The 21,887-nt window shown below is 43.8% G+C and overlaps 1 protein-coding gene across 1 annotated transcript in view; it reads left to right on the top strand.

Annotated features, from left to right (window-relative positions):
- The window catches only part of LOC142560341 (prolyl 3-hydroxylase 2-like), a 35,887-nt gene that overhangs the window by 2,838 nt on the left and 11,162 nt on the right, over positions 1 to 21,887 (top strand). Inside the window, exons 3-9 of the mRNA XM_075672350.1 lie at positions 2,778 to 2,952; positions 4,245 to 4,370; positions 4,684 to 4,820; positions 6,410 to 6,484; positions 8,469 to 8,633; positions 10,039 to 10,134; positions 15,031 to 15,181. Coding sequence (XP_075528465.1) covers positions 2,778 to 2,952; positions 4,245 to 4,370; positions 4,684 to 4,820; positions 6,410 to 6,484; positions 8,469 to 8,633; positions 10,039 to 10,134; positions 15,031 to 15,181 — 925 coding nt within the window. The remainder of the gene's footprint in view (positions 1 to 2,777; positions 2,953 to 4,244; positions 4,371 to 4,683; positions 4,821 to 6,409; positions 6,485 to 8,468; positions 8,634 to 10,038; positions 10,135 to 15,030; positions 15,182 to 21,887) is intronic.

The following is a 21,887-nucleotide window of genomic DNA, read 5'->3' as shown; positions in this document are numbered from 1 at the left end:
AACTACAAATTTATTGAAAACATCTGCCTATTAAATATACAGGGTCACGAAAGAAACCGGAAGTGAGAATAGACTGTGAAATATGGGGTAGCAGCATCAGTAACTACACTTAACTACACCTCACTGCATGTGACCACTGATTTTGCCACTTCATTTTTGGCAGTCTTGTCTTATTTCTTTCGTGACGCTTCATTTTAATCGTCACATTTTCAATCAGCCTTCAGTTGCAAGAGCCAGCGCTCGTGTTTTCCCTACTTCTTCATTGTATCTATCATTTATTACGCTGCAAACCGTGGACGTTCAAATAACACTAGCAGTTACGGTAGCAGCAGTGCTTGGAATAGAATGTGGTGTGGCCTTGATGTCATGTCCGACGCTCCTAAAAATGCTGTGAGCGTTTGTTATCCTGTAGCCTTGTGCCTCCACTCACCACACATTGCAAGGATGCCGCTTCGTAAATATAGGAGTTATTTGCGAAGCACCTTTCAGAACCAATAAAAATACATAAAGTTGATGCATTACTAAGCAGTACTTGCGTAAAGCTTGGCACGCAAAGGGAACTGGCAGAGGTCCACAATAGCAAATATTTATTTCCTGCTGCATTCCACCCTTGGCAATGCCGGGGAACATTAATGTAAGTTAACTCTGTCAGTTCTGTTGGCAGAAATGGTTATTTTAACAACAAATGTGGAAGGAGCACATTGCATCTAATGAGAAATGTAAAAGCATTGCATATTCGAAAAGAAATCCTTTTTTCTTCGGCACAGGTTGTCTAAGCAGCCATGCACTGTACAATATGGGAATCTCTTTTACAGTTTTGGTATATGTTGGATTACCCACCACTAGAAGAGTACTGCCACACTCCGACTAAATTGGTGATAAACGAGTAGTATGTATATATGGAAGCAATCTTGGCAAAGCTGAAGGGCTGGTAATAGTCAAGTCTTTTAATTATTGCAGCCTTTAAGTTGTACATAAACAGACAACACGTTCATCCATTGGTCGGCAGATGTGATGTATATTCCAGTATGTTGCCTCAGTGATTTTTTCAGCTCACTGCACGCAATTTTGGAGGTTGTGCTGATTAGCTGCGCCAATTCTCAACGTTCTGAGTCTTGCATCACTTCTGGTGAGCAGTAATGGCAGCGCTTTTAAATATTTTACAGTTTCTGGCATCAAAAATATCTATTTTTGGCAAGTTTCCTTATTACGCATCCGCTCGTATTTCAAATGCTAAATTTGTCGTGAAGGCTGCTCTATATCTATGCTTCCTAAAGCTAGGCTTGTTACGTGGTCCAACATTTGGTTGCAGTCAGTCTTTTGAATGACTGAAATAGGAAAAACACCGACCAGAAGGGAGAAGCTAAAAAAAAAACTCTTCAGAAAAGAAGTCTGTCCTTTTTGGTTGGCTGTTTTCACTATTTCATTTGTTCAACATGGCTCCTCCCGGTCAGACAAGATCTCATTGAACCATCAATATCGATTGGCATTTAAGGGCACCACTTTATTAGCATTCAAAGGTCCGTAGGAGCTTTAGTTTAAAAGAAAGGCCTGCAGGTAATCTTTCATTAATAGATAGCTGCATTGGTCCCCAAATAGAGCACATTTTTTTCCCCACTTCTTAGAAAGAATGTTGGAAGTTATAGCACTCTGAGTAATATGAGGTGCCTCCCCTGCACGATGGAAAACCTTGAACATGTGTAGATAAAACTTGCTCCACATGTGTTTTCGAAAGCAGTAATAACAGCAAGGCAAGCTTCTGTTACATGTAATTGGCAGCCCTATCCGTATGAATATTATCAACGTTTGACACTGGAGTCGCAAAGCGTACACAAAAATATTTGCCTCGATTTGGACACATCATGTTCACAGGCATGTGCATGGTTTTATCACTACCGCTCCTGCAAAAAATGTTCTTGCACCATATTGTGTGAGGCTATTCATAAATAGCGCATGCCACTCAAACCAAGACTTTGGTTGTTGTTTTGCCAAATGGCAACATGTTGTCTTGAACATAAAAGCAGCTCTTGGTCACATCTTGCTCAAAGGATGCGACGAATATTGCACAATGTTAATTTTACCATTAGTCTTAGAGGAGTACTGATGTGGCATTTCAGTACTTTAATTTTTGCATTAACTGAAGGTTCTCAAAACCAAAAAAAAAGTTCTGACACACTTCGTAACATCCTAAATAACTTACTGTAATAATTTTTCTAAGATCCAGTTTTTGTTTTTGAACTCCCTCTGGCTCGCTCAGTTGTCCGCTATGCTGCTACAACAGGCTGCACGAGTATCAGCTGAGCAGACCATTGAGCAAATGGAAGCTAATACCTTGAAAACACCCCAACATTCTGCTCCCAAATGATAACTTTTTGTGCCATGGCATCGCGACATGTACACATTGTCAAAAGCTAAACGAAAACTTGCTCATAGAAAAATTATAGTAAATTATTCGGGACACTCTGAGGCTTGCCAGTATTTTTTTTTAAGGTTTTAGGTCAATGACGTCATATGAAAAAAAAAAAGGAAGTATAGACTGTCATTTCAGTGCTCCTTAATTCCTCTCTAAATGGTCTGCACGTCAGCTACGCAAAACTCTGAAAAGTATATTTTTACCTTATGACCAAAAGAACAAGACAGCCAAGTGCAGACATGCAATGGTTAGCCATCTTTTTTCTTTCCTTCTTTTTCTTGTTTCTTTTTTTTGTAATCCTAAGTTCTGTAAATTGCCTCTTACTTTTGCCTTGGTCTCCTTTCACATTCTTGGATTCTCCTAGAACCTCTTTCGCAGTGCTACGAAATTGTACACGGAGAAGAAATATGAGGAGTGCTGTGCCGTTATGGAGGAAACAATCTCGAGCTATCTCAAAGCTGAAGAAGAATGCCGCACCCTCTGCGATGACTTTCTGCCAACCGCGTTTGCCACAAGAGAGTTCTCTGAAGTTGCTGCAGGTAATCCTCAGCTCGTAGCTGCATGATCAGGACAAATTAATTTTTGCTTCATTATGTTGGGAAAAAGTTGGGCGTCCAGACACAGACGTAAAAGAAAATGGAAACGGGGACAACGCAGAAACACAATGGACACAGATTGTGTGTGCGTTGACCATTACCCTGTTCTTGTGTGCATGTTTGCACACCTAACTTTTTTTCTAACATGAATCCCTATCAGCTAGCTCAACTTTCAGTCGTTCTTGCTTCGTTATATTTGTAACTTGCATGAATGTTGCAATGGCTTTTACAGTAATTGAAATTTTGAGTTGATAATCTACTACTGAGATGAATTTAATAAGTCCGTAGTAACGGAACACTTTTCTCATGAAAGAATAGAATTACGCTTTAAAGCAGTGTGAGCTTTACATTACTAAAGGCTTAAGTCTAGCCTTTCTTTTATGTCTCATTTTCTTTATATGTCATTTAAGCATTACAAAGTAATTCACAAATGAAGAATATCACCTTATGTGCAAATGGCTTGCTACCATAAAACCATAAATTCATCAAGGGCTAACTGTGTTAATTGGAAGAGCTGCAATTTTATGGTAGTGTTATTAATGCTATTACTTTTATGACTAGTAACCTGGAATAATTACTTTTCTTGCTTTTATTGCTGCATTTGTCCTTGTGCAGTTTAGATAACAAAATGGCACCAGATGTTTCCTACCTTGCTGTTTTTGCTCGTGCACACAGATAAAAACTGCTTGGAAAATGTTTGAATAGTTTGCTCAACTATTGCTACATGCCCTTTGGTTACCTTGAGCCTGTGTCATTGTCAGGCTGTTTGGCCTCACTTGCTTAATCTGGTAATTGATAAGATGTGAAAGGCATCAGTTTATGGCATAGCCAGGGCAGATAATGAGTACAGATAAGCCTCGAAACCAAAACCCAATGACGTGGTATCAAACCTTTTGTTATGGCAGATCATAATAAATGAAGTATTGTACTTTCTACTTGTTTATTTGAACATATTTTTTGCAAAATTGCATGGTGTTTATACGTAGCACAAATATGCCTTTGAGATGCTGACATTGCTTGTACAAGTTACAACGTTTAATTAAAAGCCACAAATGTTTTTCAACCCATGCATTCTTTTGTACTCACCTCAGACCTGCCACTCAAAATACTCATATTGTGAAATGGATTGACAATGGGGCCCTGTCACATACGTTCGAGATGCTCTGCACCTTTCAGATCAGGGCTATGTCACTGCATGTCAGGCTCCATCGACTGGCTTGTTTTTGTTTCATCAGGTCACCACTTGGCATCACTGAAGTGCAAAGAACAATGCCCCGGTCAGCTTTCATATTTGAGTGAACATCATCGACCAAACTTTTTTGCCGGCCTCTACCACTACCTTCAGTACTCCTACTATCAGTGTAAGTCTTGCTTCTGTACTTGTCACGGCTCGGTAACTATGACATTGTGCTTTTGAGCACAAGGTCACAGGCTGCAGCCGCATTTAAATAAAAAAGTAATGCGAAAATGCGTGTGTACCACACTTTTTGTGAATCTTATTGAACCCTGGGTGTTCAGAAATAATCCAGTAATGTAATGCAATTAATTAATCAGAAAGAATATCTGTCTATTTGAGTAATCCAGCTAATGAACGACATTATGCTATTTGCCACAGGCAATATTTAAAAAGTATGCATGGTCTAAAAATAAGAACACCCAACATTAACCTTGCAGTGGGCAAGTTACAGAAAGCCTGTGAGGCGACACAGTCTTACCTGCGACTCCTGCCAGACGACGCTGACATGTGGTACAACCAGGCCTACTACGCCCACCTACCGAGCACTCAAGACTCCTGGTTCAAGACGAGGCAGGTAAAGGTGGCAAAAGTTAATTGTGCTCACTTCATTGCACTCCCAAGGTGCCAAGCTTGATATAAAAAGGGAAATTTTGAATTAGGTTTGCCTGTCCAGCCTCTTTAACTCATGGTAGCATAGCTGCCAACTTTTGTGGTTAACCTGTAGTGCCCGGATTTTAGAGCTTGTTCACCATTATCGCAAAAGCTCTAATGGTCTTACGATTTATAATTTGTATTGAGCTTAGGGTAGAATCTATTTGAAAAATACAAATAGTATGGTTGCTGACTGAATTTCAGAGCCGCATTTTTCAGACCTGCTCGATTTTTCAGACGCACACCTGCATCAGCACCACCCACTTCACTGAACCCGTTTATAATGGCAACCATATTTTCAGCTGTTGTGTGAATATTAGATTAATTAACTTCATGAATATTTCTATCTAACACAGATCTGTGAGTAGTAGAGGAGTGTGCCTGTTTACAGCATTCCTAAGAGACAAATGTTGCGCTTTTTATTAACGGTTCACATTTTGAGTACTACAGCACTTTTTAGAATGTGTAACAAGAATTTAGTGTTTTGCAGCTTCGATCGTATAATGCTTTTCAAACCTTCAATTTGGCAGGTCTGTGGTCAGGTATAGCTAGACATATAGAATTTACCACACCGGTATCTTTCTTTAGGGATAAGTGAGGGTGCTTGCTAGGCTTAGTGTGTTCATGGTTAGCAAAAGAATAAAACAGCGCAGAAAATGATGCCGAATGCATGAAAGTTTCAATGAGCAACTAGAACATATTTCCGCGTTGACTAATTTCAAACTAGTAGACAGGAATGTATGGAAAGCGGGACAGAAAAACACAAACCAATGTGAGAAAAATAATGGGTTCTAGCTACACGTGTGAATAAGGAGTGCGTCTCTCGCTTCAGGAATCGTCCTTATAGAATAAAAGACATTCTAGCTCATTTCTTCACATGGTCACCTTGTCACCTGAGCGTGAATGGCTGTGACTCACACACTGATTGTGACTCGTTGGGGTGACCGGGGCAAGCCAAGATGGTCGGATGTCTGGTACGAAAGTTATGCTTAGAGAAATCACTAGATGGGAAAGCCAACATCATTTGGGGCACAGTTGCACATTAAGTTGCGATATACAGGGTTATTAAACTAGATATGCAAGTATGCCGGAGGTGGCGTGACTGATTTCAGAAGTCAGGCGCAGATGGCGCCACATCATGTGCATGTTCCTTTGTGCAAAGTGATAGCTATAGGCTATGGACATTGCACAGGACCTGCAGGTTGCAATAAAAAATGAAAGCAGTTTACCATTTGAATATTAGAGATTATTTTAGTGTGAGCGAAATGACTCTGTGAAATAAAAATAAATTAGTAGTACTAATACAGCACTAGCTAGTCTGGAACGAAAATTGTGTTATTGAAACTGGGTAAACTTTGTTGACGTGTTTATGAAAGTGATACCCTCACTTTGTTTTGAGGGTGGGTCTGGTTAATGTAACAATGATATTATCACATTGATTCGTGTCTTTGTTGATGTTAATCATGGCATTAAGTTTTGTGATGCCATTTACTGTTTTCTTGCCTGTTCCAGGAGGTCGAGGAATATGTCACACGTCGGGAGAAAGAGCAAGAGACAATAAAAGTCATACAACAGCAGCTCGACACGGTGCGCATAGTTTTATTTTATTTTGCCAAGTTCAGGAACTGTAAAGAAATTTTGTCTTTTTCTTATTCCTTGAGGCTTTAGTGATCACTTTATACTATTGGATACAGAAGCTTACAAAGCAAGGACGTTGCAGGAAATCTGTTATTGTGACGTATGCATGCAATTGTAAGCTGAGAGGCATCTGCAATGGTTCCTCAGCTATAGACTGCTCTCTGTGGCTGTGGGTTTCTATTCCCGTGTACAAGGATGTAGTCAAAGCGTCAAATTGGGCGAGTTGGTCATACATTGCAAAATGGTTTTTGCGCTAGAAGATGCGGACAAAGCGAAGGGGTGCAGGACACACAAAGTGCTTCGTGTGTCCTGCAACCCCTTTCTTTGCATGCATCTTCTGGTGCAAAAACCATTTTGCAAGGATGCAGGATTGATCCCTGGCCACAGCAGTTGCATTTTGATATGGGAAAAATGAAAAAAATTACTGTTTACTTCTGTTTAGCCGCCCCTGGAGCCTGCACTATTGTGCCTCCATGACTAATGTGCTGTTTTGGGGCATTAAATTTCGTCACTCTATGGTTAGTGGATTTGAGAAGCAGAACATTTGCTTCTTGTGTGCGCATTGTGATGCAGCTGCTCCAACCGTGAAACGATACTGGCTGTTTCCTTCTTAATTGTTCATCTTTGATATAAATAGATAAGGCAGCCCAAATCAGTCGGGAGGTATGCTTTCTGTAATGCTCATACATTTTCGTCTGACCACTTTGCTTTGAAATAAACCGAAGGCTCTTCACGGGAAACTGCAACTGATAAGACTTGCGATAGCAAAATCAGGTTTTGATTTCACCTTGTGGCACTGATGAACCTGCTCCTGCTACTCTATCACCACTTCAGGACTGTGTTGTCAAACTTGTGTTACCAAGGTGCTCATACTGTGTGCCTTAGTGAAGCCACTGTGTTTACTGAGGCGTGCTATTGTGGCACCATCTAGCATGCACTTGGCGAGTGATGACAGTCACTTTTGAGATTTAAATGAATGCCTTTAGTACCTTTTTCAGCCTTTTTATTTTAATTTAATAATTGTACAATGCACAAGAAGCTTGACAGACCAGTGCAAACACCGAGTGGTATTTAAATGTTTTATCACAGTCAAAATTTCGCATGATTGCACAAGGCACATATGACACACAAAAGCCTTCAGACAAAAAGCTTAATGAACCAATGCAAACACTGGGTAGTATTTAAGTGTGTTATTGCAAGTAAAATGTGACAGTGTTAGATGGTTATGGTTGTAAGAAAGTATAGTAGTTCAATACCCAGGTGTGCCGGAACAACCTGTTTGTAGCTTCATCATTGGCATTCAACGAGTGGTAGGGTACACTAGACAACACGAGTCTGATATTACTTTCAGCAGATGCTTTTATGAGGACAGGGAATTGTATGGCCGTTGACTCTTTACCAAGAACTTGGTGCATTTCCGTGCTTCATATAATGCAATTGAATTTGTATACATTGATCTTTAATACTGTAAAAGTGATAATTTTGGGCCTAAAATATTTTGAGAAGCACCGCACAGTTGCATAGCTACTAACTTTCTTTGTTGTTTAAGAGCCAGAGCTGTTGTGCGTGCCTTCTCTGGCTTCCATGGCTGCTGTCACAGGCACTGTAGGCACATTTCTTTGGTAGAAGGAGTGGCCATAAAGATATTTGTCCCCACCCAGTGTGAGCCACTGTGCTGTTGTTGGCAATGTTTTCAACGTTGGGCTGTCATGCATTGTTGTTACTCTTGTCGTGTCATGTGTTGTTGAGGTGTCGCTTCTGTCACCAATAAGCCAGCTGTCACTGCTTTGGGTGCCAGTTATAGTTCTTGGTTTGTGTTGCCATTTCATATTAAATGGTTTGAGCATTTTTCTTGACTGGAGTGCTGCAGGCTACTGGCAGGTTGATTGGGATTCAGTGAAATGAAATAAATCTTGCTTGTCGTTCATTGCAGGTGGTGGCAGCCCCTGAAGTAAGAGAAAGTCACTCAAAAGATGCATCCTTCAGCACAAGCAGTATCAGACTCGTTGAAGACGAGAAAGCTCTCAACGGAACTCGTGTTGTGGCTGAAGGATTCTTGACTAGGGACGAATGTTCAGCCTTGCTCTCGCTAGCTGACGTAAGCTTAGCAGTAGCATAAGTAAAGTGAATATGTGTAATAATGTTCTTTATTTTTTTTATTAGAGTCATTCTACTTATTGACATTTCTGTAGCTTTTTTTATGCATGGTTATTAATGTGAAAGCATTAAATGGGTCATAAGGTGGAAAATACGGCGTTGGTGGCATGATCACATGGTGGCACAAAAAGGCTATGAACCTATGAACCTATAAAGGTGAAAGTAATTAAGGTACAGTTAATCAAGATATATTTAATTAAGGTACTTGAACCCATGATCTTCAATGGGAGTCTAACCCACAACCATTGATGGGAGTTGCACCCACAGCCTCTGGTGTTAATTAAAGCAAAGATAATTAAACTACAGTGAATTAAGGTAGAGTTAATTAAGGAACTCGAACCCACAACCTCTGTTGGGAGTCGAATCCATGACCTTGCATTGGGGCATAATGTTTAAGCATTGTGCAGTGGTCGCTATGCTTTCGCACTCATCCACGTAGGGATAACTAAGTGCCCCTTGAATTTTGATTGCCTTTATTATGTCTGACTGCTCTGCCTTCTGGAAATTGATTTGCAATCCAAAATGCAGTAGTGTGCATTGAAAAAAAGTGTGATATTTTTACAACTATAACCTGCACCAGAGGTTCAATAAACTTCAAGTACAAAGTGAGATGCTATTTATACTAAAATATTAAATGCGGCTTCATGGCAGCGTGTTCCAGCTTGAGCTGAATCTGCAGGTGAAACATGGTTGCTGTGAAGCTGCAACTGATAACAAACATCACATATACATGCGAATATTGTTATATCAAAAATGTATCCGACAACAAAATGCCTTTGTTATACCTAATTTTCATTATAAGCATATATTCATTACATGCTTATTTGACTGTACACATTTCATATTTGTTTTGGTCTGTGTGATAACTTGTTATGTCGGCCGTGTTCATAATGTATAGGCTTGATTGTAAATGCACTGTGATGAACCCAAGCCATTCTTCAACACATGTGCTGCAGTGGAAGTGGTTGTGACTAAAGACAGAAAGCAGAGTTGTTTCTGGAGCTTTGCTTAATGCCAACAATTGTGGCAAGTTGCTTTCTTTGAAATTTCAACATTGATGTGTGCTGTTATTTGCTTTTTCGTTTTTGTCTTTTCTAGTGCTTGTAATTAAGAAAGCAGTGGGAGTTTATACAAGTGAAGGCATAATGCATGTAACTTATTTTTGTTTGGTGACAGTTGTGCAGTTGGGACAGCATTCTACAACTATGTCAGCGAAAATCATTGCGATGAAGTATCATCAATGTGACACTTTTGTAGTTACTCTTTAGTTCCTTTCCAGTAGATTCAGGACTAAAATCTGTGAAGCTGTTTGTTGCCTCGTGACATTGTCATTTTTTTTTCTCCAGATTGCTGCACTCACTGGAGATGGCTACGATGGTAAACAGTCTCCTCATAGCAAATTCGAGACATTTGAAGGGATCACTGCTGGCCGGATTGCACTTGTAAGTTTGTAACTAAGGTCTAAGCTCAACTGCTGTAACACAAGTTTGCCTCCACTTTGTGGATTTTGCACAAAGCTTGCGTGATTTATTAATGTTCTAGCTTTTTGAGTTATCGGTTAATGCTTTCTCTATAGCGTGGGTCACTGACGATGGGCCACAGCAGTTACATGCACCATACTGCTGTAATGACGAAGGTCTTTTTTGCAGTGTGGAAGTGACATCTTTGTGAAAAAATTATAAATTTACACAGGTGAAAAATTTGTTTGTGATTGGTTCCGATTGCAAGTGCGGTGTAGGCACCATTTCTGTGAAGCTCAAGAAAAATGCAAAGGTGCATCACGACACCCCCGAGGGATGTCACATGCGACCGCATGATGATATAATATGTGCGATGGGTCTTGGTGTGCAGCTACTGCAAAATCAAAAGATGTTGCCACAGTGAGCGGATTAATTTATCCTTATTGTATCTGTTTACCTTAGTTGGTAGCGCTTGAGTGATGTAGCTTGGCAAGCTAGTTGGTACATCTTAGATGTGCTTGTTCTTTGGACTAGTTCATACATGTGTCAAAAATAATGTGACCGGATCCCTTGGACGCCAAAGCAGGGCGATGGTTGAGGGTGTGAAGGTGGGTGCAGGGGTGGAGATAGAAACGAGATTAGACATTCATTCCAAGTTTTACTTATGTAAAGGGTACCCCTTTTCCATACTTTTCGGTAAATTTTCACTTGTGTTTCAGCATTATTCCGCATGCTTCCAACACCCCATGCATGACAAGCAGGATGGCATGGTCAGTGTGCTTTGGCTTGGCTGCGGCTCGTTAGCCAACCTATTGAGAAGTGCATTGTATCTGGATCAAGAAAACATACCGGCCATAATTGGTCAAGCGCTCTATAAGTGTGTGATCTTATAAGGGTTCGGAAAGCAAACCGTTTGTTCACCCTTGCATGATTGAACAGAACTGTGCTTTCGAGAGAGAGAGAGAGAGAACAACTTTAGTAAATATGCCTGCAGAGTCGGTTAGGCTCCCTCCACGCAGGGAGGACAAGCTTTTACCGCGACGCGGCCACTACGTCTGTCTCGTGCATTGTGCTCCTCGAGGTCTTGGTTCCTCGCTACTTCCGCGGATCCGAGAGGGCCGCCATCCCCTTCCTAGGGGTGCTCCCCCCTTCTCCTCGGTTTCGCAAGGTCGCTGTCTCTCTAGAGCTGCCGAGACCTGCTGGACGGCCTTTAGTTGTGTATCTTGGTCATAGGTCCTCGTTGCAGCCTCTAGCCGCGGCGGGATCGTCGTCTTCTCACTGGCTTCTCGTGGATTTCTACTACAGTCCCAAAGGATGTGAGCCGCGGTGGCTCTCTCCTTAGCGCACAGTCTACACACGTCACTCGCGTACACGCTCGGACACACGTGCTTAGCTAGCACCGGGGTGAGCAGGGACCCCGTCTGTAATTGCCTGTATAACACTGCCTCCTCCCGGGTAAGCCCCGGGTGAGGTGGCGGCATAGTCTGTCTGTTAAGTCTGTACCACTTCACTATTTCGTTGAAGGTGGTCATCTTGTCCTTGGCACTTGTCCTTGGCAGCAAAAGTGCCATTCTGAACAATCACACGAAAACAAGTCGACGGTTTTCTTTCTGAGCCGTTATAAAATCGCAGGTGCTGCTGCCTCACTTGCGGCAGGGCTTTTGCCGCCTGCATGGTGGCAGCCTGCCTCTCAAGTAGTTCTGAAAAAGGCACAATCACATCCAGGAAAGGCAACAGCCAATTCAGCTCCAACAGAGTGGGTATTTCAGGACAACTCGGAGAGGCCAAAGTGGGACAAAACTCCGTCTCACACATAAGCAGTGGAACAGTGAGACCACGAGGGTAAAAGCGGCATGTGTCTCACCTAAATCGGTACGTCTGGTCACCTTAGTTAAGAATGCTGTGTTATGTTAAAAATGGTTGTGTTAATGATGAATTTGGTGTTATGTGGCACAAGGGCCAAGTATGGCTAAAGAGCACCAAAGTGTGTTAAGGCGCACACAAAAGCACGGTGGCAGCCTCTCTTCTGTCATTTTTTTTTTCCACTTTGCATTCTTAGTGAGGCACCAAAACACATTCAGAAAATGTTAAGGAAGTATTCCTTATCTGTATACACAATGCTGCCACGAATGTGCGAGCCAAGTGTTATCCTGCTACATGCAGAGGGAACGTACAGTCTCACTGACAGCCAGTAGGGACACGTGTGCACGCTCTTCCAGATTTTCTAGGAAATTGGAAAGCAGTGGTTCTTAACATGTTCCGCCCTTCCTGTCAACACTCCTTTGTTGCTCTAGAAGACATATGTGAGACACCAGCCTTGAAAACTTACTGTAAGTTCTGCATCGGACGAAGGAAAAAGAAGTAGGAGTGACAGGCAGAGCTTTGCAGTTGGCACTGCTCCATCTGAAAGAAGCCGATGACTTGAAGGGGAATGGGGAAAAGTAAACAAATGCTCTCATTGTACGAGGGCAATCCCGAAAGTAATGTCTCCTATATTTTACATATAAAAACAGCTGTTTCTTTGCTATAATAATTGTATAATTACAAAGGTTGAAGAATGCTTTATTTTGCTATGTAATTGCCATTTCTGTTGATGCATTTTTGTAAGCGCTGTGGCAGTTTTACAATGCCCATGTCATACCAGCTTGCCCCTATGTCCTTCAGGAAGTGTTGAACCTCATCTTTCACCTCGTCGTCGGAGCAGAACTGCCGTCCAGACAAGTGTTCCTTCAACTTAGGGAACACGTGGTAGTCGCTCGGTGCCAAGTCCAGACAGTACGATGGGTGGGTGATGACGTTCCAGCCAAAGTTTTGCAGAAGATTGACGGTTTGACAGGCAATGTGTGGGCGGGCACCGTTGTGGAGAATGCTTACGCCCTTGCTCAACATTCCTCTGCTCTGGTTCGGAATTGTCCTTCTGAGTTTCTTTAATGTTTCACAGTACTACCTGTCAGTGTTTATTGTTGGCCCAGCAGGCAGAAAGTCAACCAACAGTACCTCCTTCTGGTCCCAAAACACAGTTGCCATGACTTTACTGACATACTGTGTTTGTTTGAATTTCTGTGGCTTGGGTGAAGAGGGATGCCACCACTCGTGCGACTGTTGTTTTGTCTCGGGTCTAAAGTGGAATGCCCAGGTTTTCTTACATGTGACAGTTGAGTCCAGGAAGCTGTCCTTTTCATCTGGATGGCGGCAAATAAGTTTGCAGAAGAATCAACATGTTGCCGTTTGTGGTCTTCTGCCAGCATATGCGGTGCACCCACCTTGCACACAGCTTCCGATGTCGCAACTTTTCCGCTAAAACCCTGTAGATTCTATTTCGGGAGACCTCAGGAACCAACATGTGTAAACCATCCTGAGTGATCCTCCGATCTTCACGCATCATTTCCTCAATATTCGTGACTGTTTTGCTGGAAATTGATGGCCTATCGCTCCTTTCTTTGTCGTGAATTTCAGTAAAATCGACTGTAAGCTCTTTACCACTTGCAAATCTTCTTCACGTCCATGCAAGACTGTCCATACACTTCCATTACTAGGTGATGAATTTCATCTGGTTTAATGCCTTTTGCGTTCAAAAATCTAAAAACTAGGTGAACTTCGCACTTGGCGGTAGCGTTCATCAGGAGCTCCATTTTAATGGCTGCCAAACCAAGACAGCATCCGAGCAAAGTGCGCACATGCTTATTCAGAAGTGGGGGAAGTGCTGCTCACAACAGTGTGGCCAACAACTGTGTTACCAGTTTCTCTACGTCCCCAAAAAGTGGGAGACCTTCTTTTGGGACTGCCCTTGTATCTTTGTTCATATTGTGAGATGCTTTTCGAAAAAATTTTTGTGGAATATATTCCTTGAAAGACACAGCACTCATTTCATCATGTTCCTCTGTTTCGAAAAATGGTGTTCCAGGGCCCCTTTAAACATAGGTCACGGATTTGACTCCCGGCCACAGTGGCTGCGTTTCAATGGCAGTGAAGTGAAAAGCCGCTCATGTTCTTAGATTTAAGTGCATGCTAAAGAACCCTAAGTGGGCAAACTTATTTCACAGCACTCTTTGACTCTACTAGCAACTGTGACATCTCTCATAGCCCCAATATTGCAATATTGCTTTGAGATCTTAAACCCCATGAATGAATGAATCAATCAAAGTTCCTCTGTTGCTTTGGGACATTGAACTTGACTGATCAATCAATCAATCAATCAATCAATCAATCAATCAATCAATCAATCAATCAATCAATCAATCAATCAATCAATCAATCAATCAATCAATCAATCAATCAATCAATCAATTGTGCAACATATGAGGCGCTCGTCTCAGCTCACCTTGCCTTCCTTACAGAAATAAATGTGGCACAGGGGGATATTTTGTAAGTGTCCACCTAGTGAGCATGGCCATTTCGTCTACTGCTGAAGGTCTGATTGGCTGGGCTGGGGTATGCATGAGGAGTAAACAGGCGCTCCCAGCCAATCAGCACCTCAGTAGCAGTTGGAATGAACATGGCCAAGAGGTGGGCACACCCACCCCTCACCCAGCCCTCAACTCTTACTGTGCTGCAATGCAGTGCACGAAGCGCTCATCAACTAGCACTGATGAGAAAGAAATTAAGTGATATTTGCAGCTGTTTACTGGCTCTGACACTCAGCTGCTTCAAAGTTTTCTTCACAGGTTGCTATCTGGTCACTTGGTTCCGCTGGTGCCAATGAGATAATTGCAAGGGTGTGGTCTTACAAGGGCGTGATGTTATAATGTCAATACTCATTGTCACTATATAATGTCATTGTCATTATATAATATATAATGTCAATACTCAGTACTGACACCAACTGCAAACAGCTGCTTCAACTTGAAGCAACTTTTGAGACACACATTCTTTGTGCAGCTCACGAGAAATGGCAGCGTAGACAAGCAGCTGGCCGAACTTTTCCTGGGAGCCAGTGAGCGCGTGCGGAGCTATGTTGAGTCTTACTTCAACCTGGATTCACATCTGTACTTTTCATACACCCACCTTGTGTGCAGAACAGCCATGGCTGGTAAGTCTACTTCACTTTGCTGCCACCATTTTTTTAAAATTTACGATAGTGTCGGCCACAAGGCTGTTACAGGGTGGTTTTAAGCCAACACAAATACCAACTGGGTGTTACAACAATGAAGTTAAAACCATTTCTACTTGCTTGTGGCACAATATACTCCGATGCTTTCATGGCAGGCAATGCAACAATGCTAGAGAGATTTCTCGCTGCTTGTACTATTCACAACAAAAAAGAGGTGTGTCACATATTAAAAAAGAAGATATAGGCATGCATCATGTTGTTTAATCTAACATAACCAAATGCAGAAACAGACAGTGAAGCCAGAAAAAGCACAGAGGAAAGGTGAAGGGAGATGAGACTAAAAAAGAAAAAAATATATATATATGCAGACCCAATGCACATGTTGGAGTCTTCCGTGGAGCGAAGCGTTAGGAAAGCAGCCAATCAAATACTTCACAACTAACGGCGAGGCATGCAATTTTGTTTATCTTCATCCTTTACAACGAGTAATCTCATGGAATGCATATGTTTATTCCCAACAGAAGTCACAACTTTATTGTCATGTAATTTTTTTTTTCGTTCATGCACAGCATTGCTGATAAGCTATGTCGAAATGCAAAGTCCAATTCAGGCAGATGCACAGTGTGAAACGAATACGCAGTGATGTAACAGTTACAAAGGCGATGTATGAGATGCTCGTTGAGGGAAGAATAGTAATTACAGCTGTATGCACAGAAAAATGTACGACTCATATAAAGCAACATTCATGGTTTCTTTACCTCTTGTGTCACAGTGGGACATAGCCAATCTGGAGGATTGGCCAAGAATGAGCACATCCCTGGCATCCAATACTGAGTGGCTAAATCGGAGAAAATAAAGTAAATCTCGGACTCCGTTGAATATACATAATTCATCATTCCATCAACAGATCAACGTGCTTTAGAGGTGCCTGTGAGTCTGTTATATGATCGGGTTTTATATAGGAAGTTAACCGCCACGGTTGCTTAGTGGCTGTGGTGTTGGGCTGCTAAACACGAGGTCGCGGGATCGCATCCCGGCCATGGCGACTGCATTTCGGTGGGTACATAATGCGAAAACACCCGTCTACTTAGATTTAGGTGCACGTTAAAGGACCCCAGGTGGTTTAAATTTCTGGAGTCCCCCACTACGGTGCGCCTCATAATCATATTGTGGTTTTGGCATGTAAGGCCCTGTAATTTAATTAATTTAATGTAGGAAGGTAATATAATAAATATAATTATTATCGGCACACTAGGTCAGCTTGTAAGGGTTGTGTAAGCCACTTCACAGATGATTTCATATAAGCTTCACGCATATTTCGACAAATTTACTTGCTGAAATAGTAATGCATCCAACAGCAGCCAGGCCGCCACGTGAAACCCACAAGAGTACACAATGAAAGTTTAAAACAGGTGGGAGCCAAACCGACATCTTTCACACTACGTACGCGGGACTTTACCAATTCAGCTACCTCTGTGGTCATCCTCCCATCCATGTTCTTGGGTATTTGCATAGGGAGGGAGAAGAGGCAGGGAGGTCAACTGCATGGTTTGCTACCCTACACGGGAGTTACGGGGCACTTGTGTATGTGTGCAAGGTTAGGCCTGGGAGCCTAAGCCAGTGCCGATCATGGCTGAGATGGCGGATGTGGACCATCCTTTTGACTGCAGGCATCACGTAGTATGCTAGCTTAGGAGCAGGCAATGGGCATTCGTGTTGACCACTTCTCTACTCTTGTGTCCTGTCTGCACGCCTCGCTTCTTTTTTGCATAATGAATCCTTACCAACTAGCTCAGCTTTCTGTCGTTCTGGGCCAATAAACCCTAGTAGTATCAGCTGTGCTTACACCTGGGCTTTGGCATCTGCTGTACTTATGTCCCAGCCACGCAGTGAAAGCGGGCACCGTGTGTCTGTTGTTCCTTCTTGTGTCCATGCTCCCCACGTAGAGCTACATTTCATCCGAAGTTACATGGCTGACCAAAAGACCACAATGCCACCCTCGTCGAGTGTGAAGTAAAGGGCTCAATTCCCAGCCATGGTGGCTGCATGCAAAAGCACTTGTGTACCTAGAATTAAGTGCAAGATAAAGAACCAGAGGAGGTTGAAATTCATTCTATTTCGGCACCCCACCCCTTACGAAGGCATCCCTCATAACCCAGGTGGGTTGCTTTGGGTTGACAAATGACCGCCAGAACAAACATTTTAGCACACGATCTTCCCAAGTCTTCGCAGCAGAGTCAAGACTCATCTTGCTTCCCTACCGTCGGGCTTCACACACTTGGCACGTTCACCATAAGCCTTGTGGTGCTTATGACAACTTGAAGTGCACCTTTCTGCCTCAGGAATAAGAAAGAAAACTGACCTGCCCACCTTGCCCTTGAATGACTAGAACGACAGGAGATACTCAAGGACTGTTCGAAGGTCGAATAACGTCACGGCGCAGCATATGTTCGACTTGGGTGGTAATGACACGACACTCTTCGTCAGAGACGCGGTACGGTCATTGACGTAACGGCTGATGTGAACCAGTATCAATGTAGTGCTGCACTTCCGACATGCGGCCCAGTTGAGGTTGTGAAACATCGAACAAACTTCTAAAGTGGTGCAGGAGATCAAGGAGGTCGGCGCGTTCGGCAGGTGTGAGGGTATCAGCGATGGCACTCGAGAACGCATCCCGGGACGTCTCCTCAAGCGCGGAAATCGAAGATGGTTGGCCGGAGTCGACATCAAAACAGTCTCCGGGGACGTCAACCAAAGACGAACAAGCAACGTAATAGGCGCACAGAGGGGATTGCAGAAGTATATATTGCTGCAGCTGCCGGCGATGTCAAGCGTTGCGAAGGGTGGTGGGAAAGATTTACGGCTCATGAAGACGTAAATGCATCAATGATGGCATCGCAAGAGAGGGCTATGAGGGCGAGGGAGCCAGGCGGAATATCTGTGTCCTCGCGGACAGTAAGTTTAGAAGGGCGATCACAATCTTCGTGCAATGGTTCGTCACACAGAGAGGAAAATTCAACTTCTGCGCATGCACAGTCGATCACGGCTTTATGACGGGATAAGAAGTCCCATCCAAGGATGACGTCATGCGAGCAGGTGGGAAGAACAATACACTCGACGATGTAAACAATGCCATGAATAAGCATACATATAGTTCAGGCTGCGTGCGGAGTGACATGCTGCATGCTTGCGGTACGAAGTGACAGTCCAGAAAGCGGCGTGGTCACCTCGTGCAGTGAACGGCACAATTTGGCAACTATCACAGAAACGGCCGTGCCGGTAACCACACGAGCGAATGCAGGAACACCTTCTACACAAATTTTGACCACATTAGCAGGACAGGCGCGAGGACTTAGACAGTTTGAATGGGGCGCAGTTCTTGCCTCTTGAACTGCGACATTCAGTTTTCCTGGTCAGGTGGTGTGGGTCACCGACGCATTGGGGAGAGCGAGCGTCGGCGAGGGGATGGCGAGCGACACGACGGATATTCTGAGAGGTCAGCACGAGCATACGGTAGGGGGGAAGGAGTGGCGTATTGGCGAAAGTGCTGGCTGCCATACTGGAAGGGCCGAAAGGCATCGCAGAACGCTTGAGGGTGATGGCGGCAATATCGGGCGACGTGTCTGGGAGTGCAGCAAGAATAACAGATGGGACGATTGTCAGGTGTCCTCCAAGGATCAGCTCTCGGTGCGGTCCAAGATGCAGCATGGGCGTCCGGTGACGCCGGTTGGGACTGGTTCGCGAAAGACGCCAATGGAGGCCTGCGTACTGCCTGCGCGTACGTAAGAGGCGCAGCCACAGGCAGGACTGGCCGTGCATAGGTGAGAGGCCTGGCGACAGGCTACACTGCCAGCGCAGAGTTGAGATTCGCGGCTGCAGGCGGCTGATGGTGTGCGTAAGGGACAACTTGAGTGACCTCTTTGGAAATGAGGGCGCAGACGTGTTTGGAAGATGGGAGGTGGGCTCCTGAGTGAAGGGGACTAAAGAAAGTTGGTGGGCAACTTCCTCATGCATGAAGTCCTTGACCTGCTTAATGAATGAGGATGGGTCGTACATGCTGTCAAGGCTCGCCAACAAGTTGTTGCTTCCCGGAGCACTCCGAGTCAAAATGCATTGCTTCCTCAACTCATCATAACTTTGGCATAGGCTGACGACTTTGGACACAGTGCGGGGATTCCTGGCTAGGAGCATCTGGAATGCGCCATCATCGATGCCTTTCAGTATATGGTGAATTAGCTCAGCTTCGGGCATAGCGGCGTTGACTCATTTACAAAGGTCCACAACGTCTTCAACGTAGCTCGTGAACGTTTCAGCTGTCTTGTGTGCGAACAGCGGGTCGGCCGAACACTTCCGTAAAGGTTGTCTTGAAGACTGACCATGTGGGTATGTCACTTTCGTGGTTGTGAAACCAGAGTTGGGCAACACCAGCCAGATAAAAGATGACGTGGGTTAACTTCGCTGGATCATCTCACCTGCTGTGCGCGCTCACCTGTTCATATGACACAAACCAGTCTTCTACGTCTTCGTCGTCTGCATTGCTGAAGATCTTGGGGTCCCGTTGTCATGGAACGCCGGTGCAGGTGACAGACTGTGAAGTCGGTGCGTTTGGGTTGAGCTTTCCGTCATGGCGGGCAGTAGTGCTCTTGAACGCAGCTCCAGAGTTTCAAGCGACAGGGTTTGAGTCCCAGCACCTCCACCAATAGAGAAGAGGTTTATTTGCGGCGTCTTACGCAAAGGTACAGCGACCGGGAACGGCGAGACAGCCCCAAGCACTGTCCAAAAAGACGCCAGCAATCAACAGCGCAAGCCAAGTCGAGCCGTGCGTTGGCGATGCGGCTGTGCCGCGAGACGCATCTTCTTCTTTTTCACACAAGCTATTCTAGATTGTTTACATACTTACGTTCTACCTGCCAAAGGCCGGCAGCTATGTGATGAAGCTGTGTGACGGAAGCTATGTTACATATATATATATATATATACGGATGGCCGTTCCACTCAGACAGTTCCACCGGCACAGTGGTTATACCATCATGGCCATTAAGCATCAGCTACAAAATTTCTCATGTCACAGCATCAACCGGTTTAGAATTTGTTGCCTTCCGAGGTGCCGTTGATTATTTTAAGCACCAACCACCTAATCAGTGGGCAATATTCTGCCACTCAAAGGTGGCCCTACAATGTCTTTTGTCAGCTCTTCATTGCGGGTCCTGTGAACAACTTGTGTCGTAGATGAAAGAAACACACCATCATATGATCAGAAAGGATGCAACAATGTGTTTCAATGGTTGCCGGCTCAGGTATCTGTGGCAACGAAGCTGCTAGGAAAGCACACGAAGGAGCAAAACATTGCTTCTCTGCCTTTGTCGAGGATGGACACAGCCCAGCACCTAAGCAAGCTAACGCACCAAATGATATAGAAGTGGCACACACCTGAATTCTCTCACGATTGGCTGCATCCTCTTGGTGCGTCTATACAACTGTGGCTCTTACCTGGACTTCCATGAAGGGAGGAAACAGCACTGTGCCGCTTACACCCGGGTGCTGTATTCACCAATGCATATAAATTTTTTATTGGAATGACTGATAGCGCTGAGTGCAATGCCTTCAGTGTCAAGGAGACTATAAAACATCTCCTGTGCTACTGCCCATTCTTTGAAAATGAAAGACATGACCTCTGCACTGCTCTAGATCAGTTGGACAGAAATTCACTTTGAACAAAATCTTAGGACCCTGGCCTCACATATTGCAGCTACAAAGGCCACGAAAGCACTGCTGCGATTTTTGAAGGCTTCTGGACTGAGTGACTGTCTATGTGTGATCTGGACTGAGTGGCCGTCTGTGACAGAGAACAGAGAACTGTTACTATGTCAGCGATATCCACAGTGGATGTTCTCTTCTTATATTAATCTTTCCCTCCCTTCCCCCAGTCGTCTGTTAACCTCTGTACCTTGCATAATTCACCCCTCCCCTCTACAGAAGAGGGCTACTAATGCACTGTCGCAGTTCTTACCAATAACAAACCTGCACAAATGACTCTAGCACTGACAAGTGTTAACTGTTATCCTGTGCTGTGAACAGCAGTGGTTGTATGCATGCATTTTCTCTCTCTATTCCCTTCTTATCTTCCTACAGTCCCCTCCCTTACTGTAAAGAGCAGGGTAGCAAACCAGATTTTACGTCTGGCTAACCCCTCTGCCCTTTCCTTTCTTTCATCTCCCTTTCTACCTCTCTTGGGTTGTTAAAATCCTTGGCGTAAGTTAGATTGTTTTTAGTAAGAATATGTTGTGCAGCTCCTTGAATGTGTGGTGAGTTAATTAGACAATCCACTTCACATGTGCTTCACAGATGAGCAAAGCTTACCGTTGCAAACAGTGGGACACTGATGTGCCATAGTTCTTCACTTCCTAAGTCTTTTCTCAAGTACATCAAGATATAGGCAGAAAAGAATTAAAATAAAAAAACTGGAATTTTACGTTCCAAAACCACATTATAAGGCACACTGTAGCGGGAAACTCAGGATTAATTTTGACCCCCTGAAATCCTTTAATGTGCACCAAATGCACGGCACACAGGCATCTTTGCATTTCGCCCCCACCTATATGCGGCTGCTGTGGCCAGTCTTAGCAACTCAATGCTGAAGCCATCACGACAAGTAGGTGGAATAGACCACTTATGTCAAAAATAC

Source organism: Dermacentor variabilis, chromosome 10 (assembly GCF_050947875.1).
Source record: "Dermacentor variabilis isolate Ectoservices chromosome 10, ASM5094787v1, whole genome shotgun sequence".
NCBI classification, from domain to species: domain Eukaryota; kingdom Metazoa; phylum Arthropoda; class Arachnida; order Ixodida; family Ixodidae; genus Dermacentor; species Dermacentor variabilis.
This window is presented reverse-complemented; position numbering and strand designations above follow the sequence as displayed.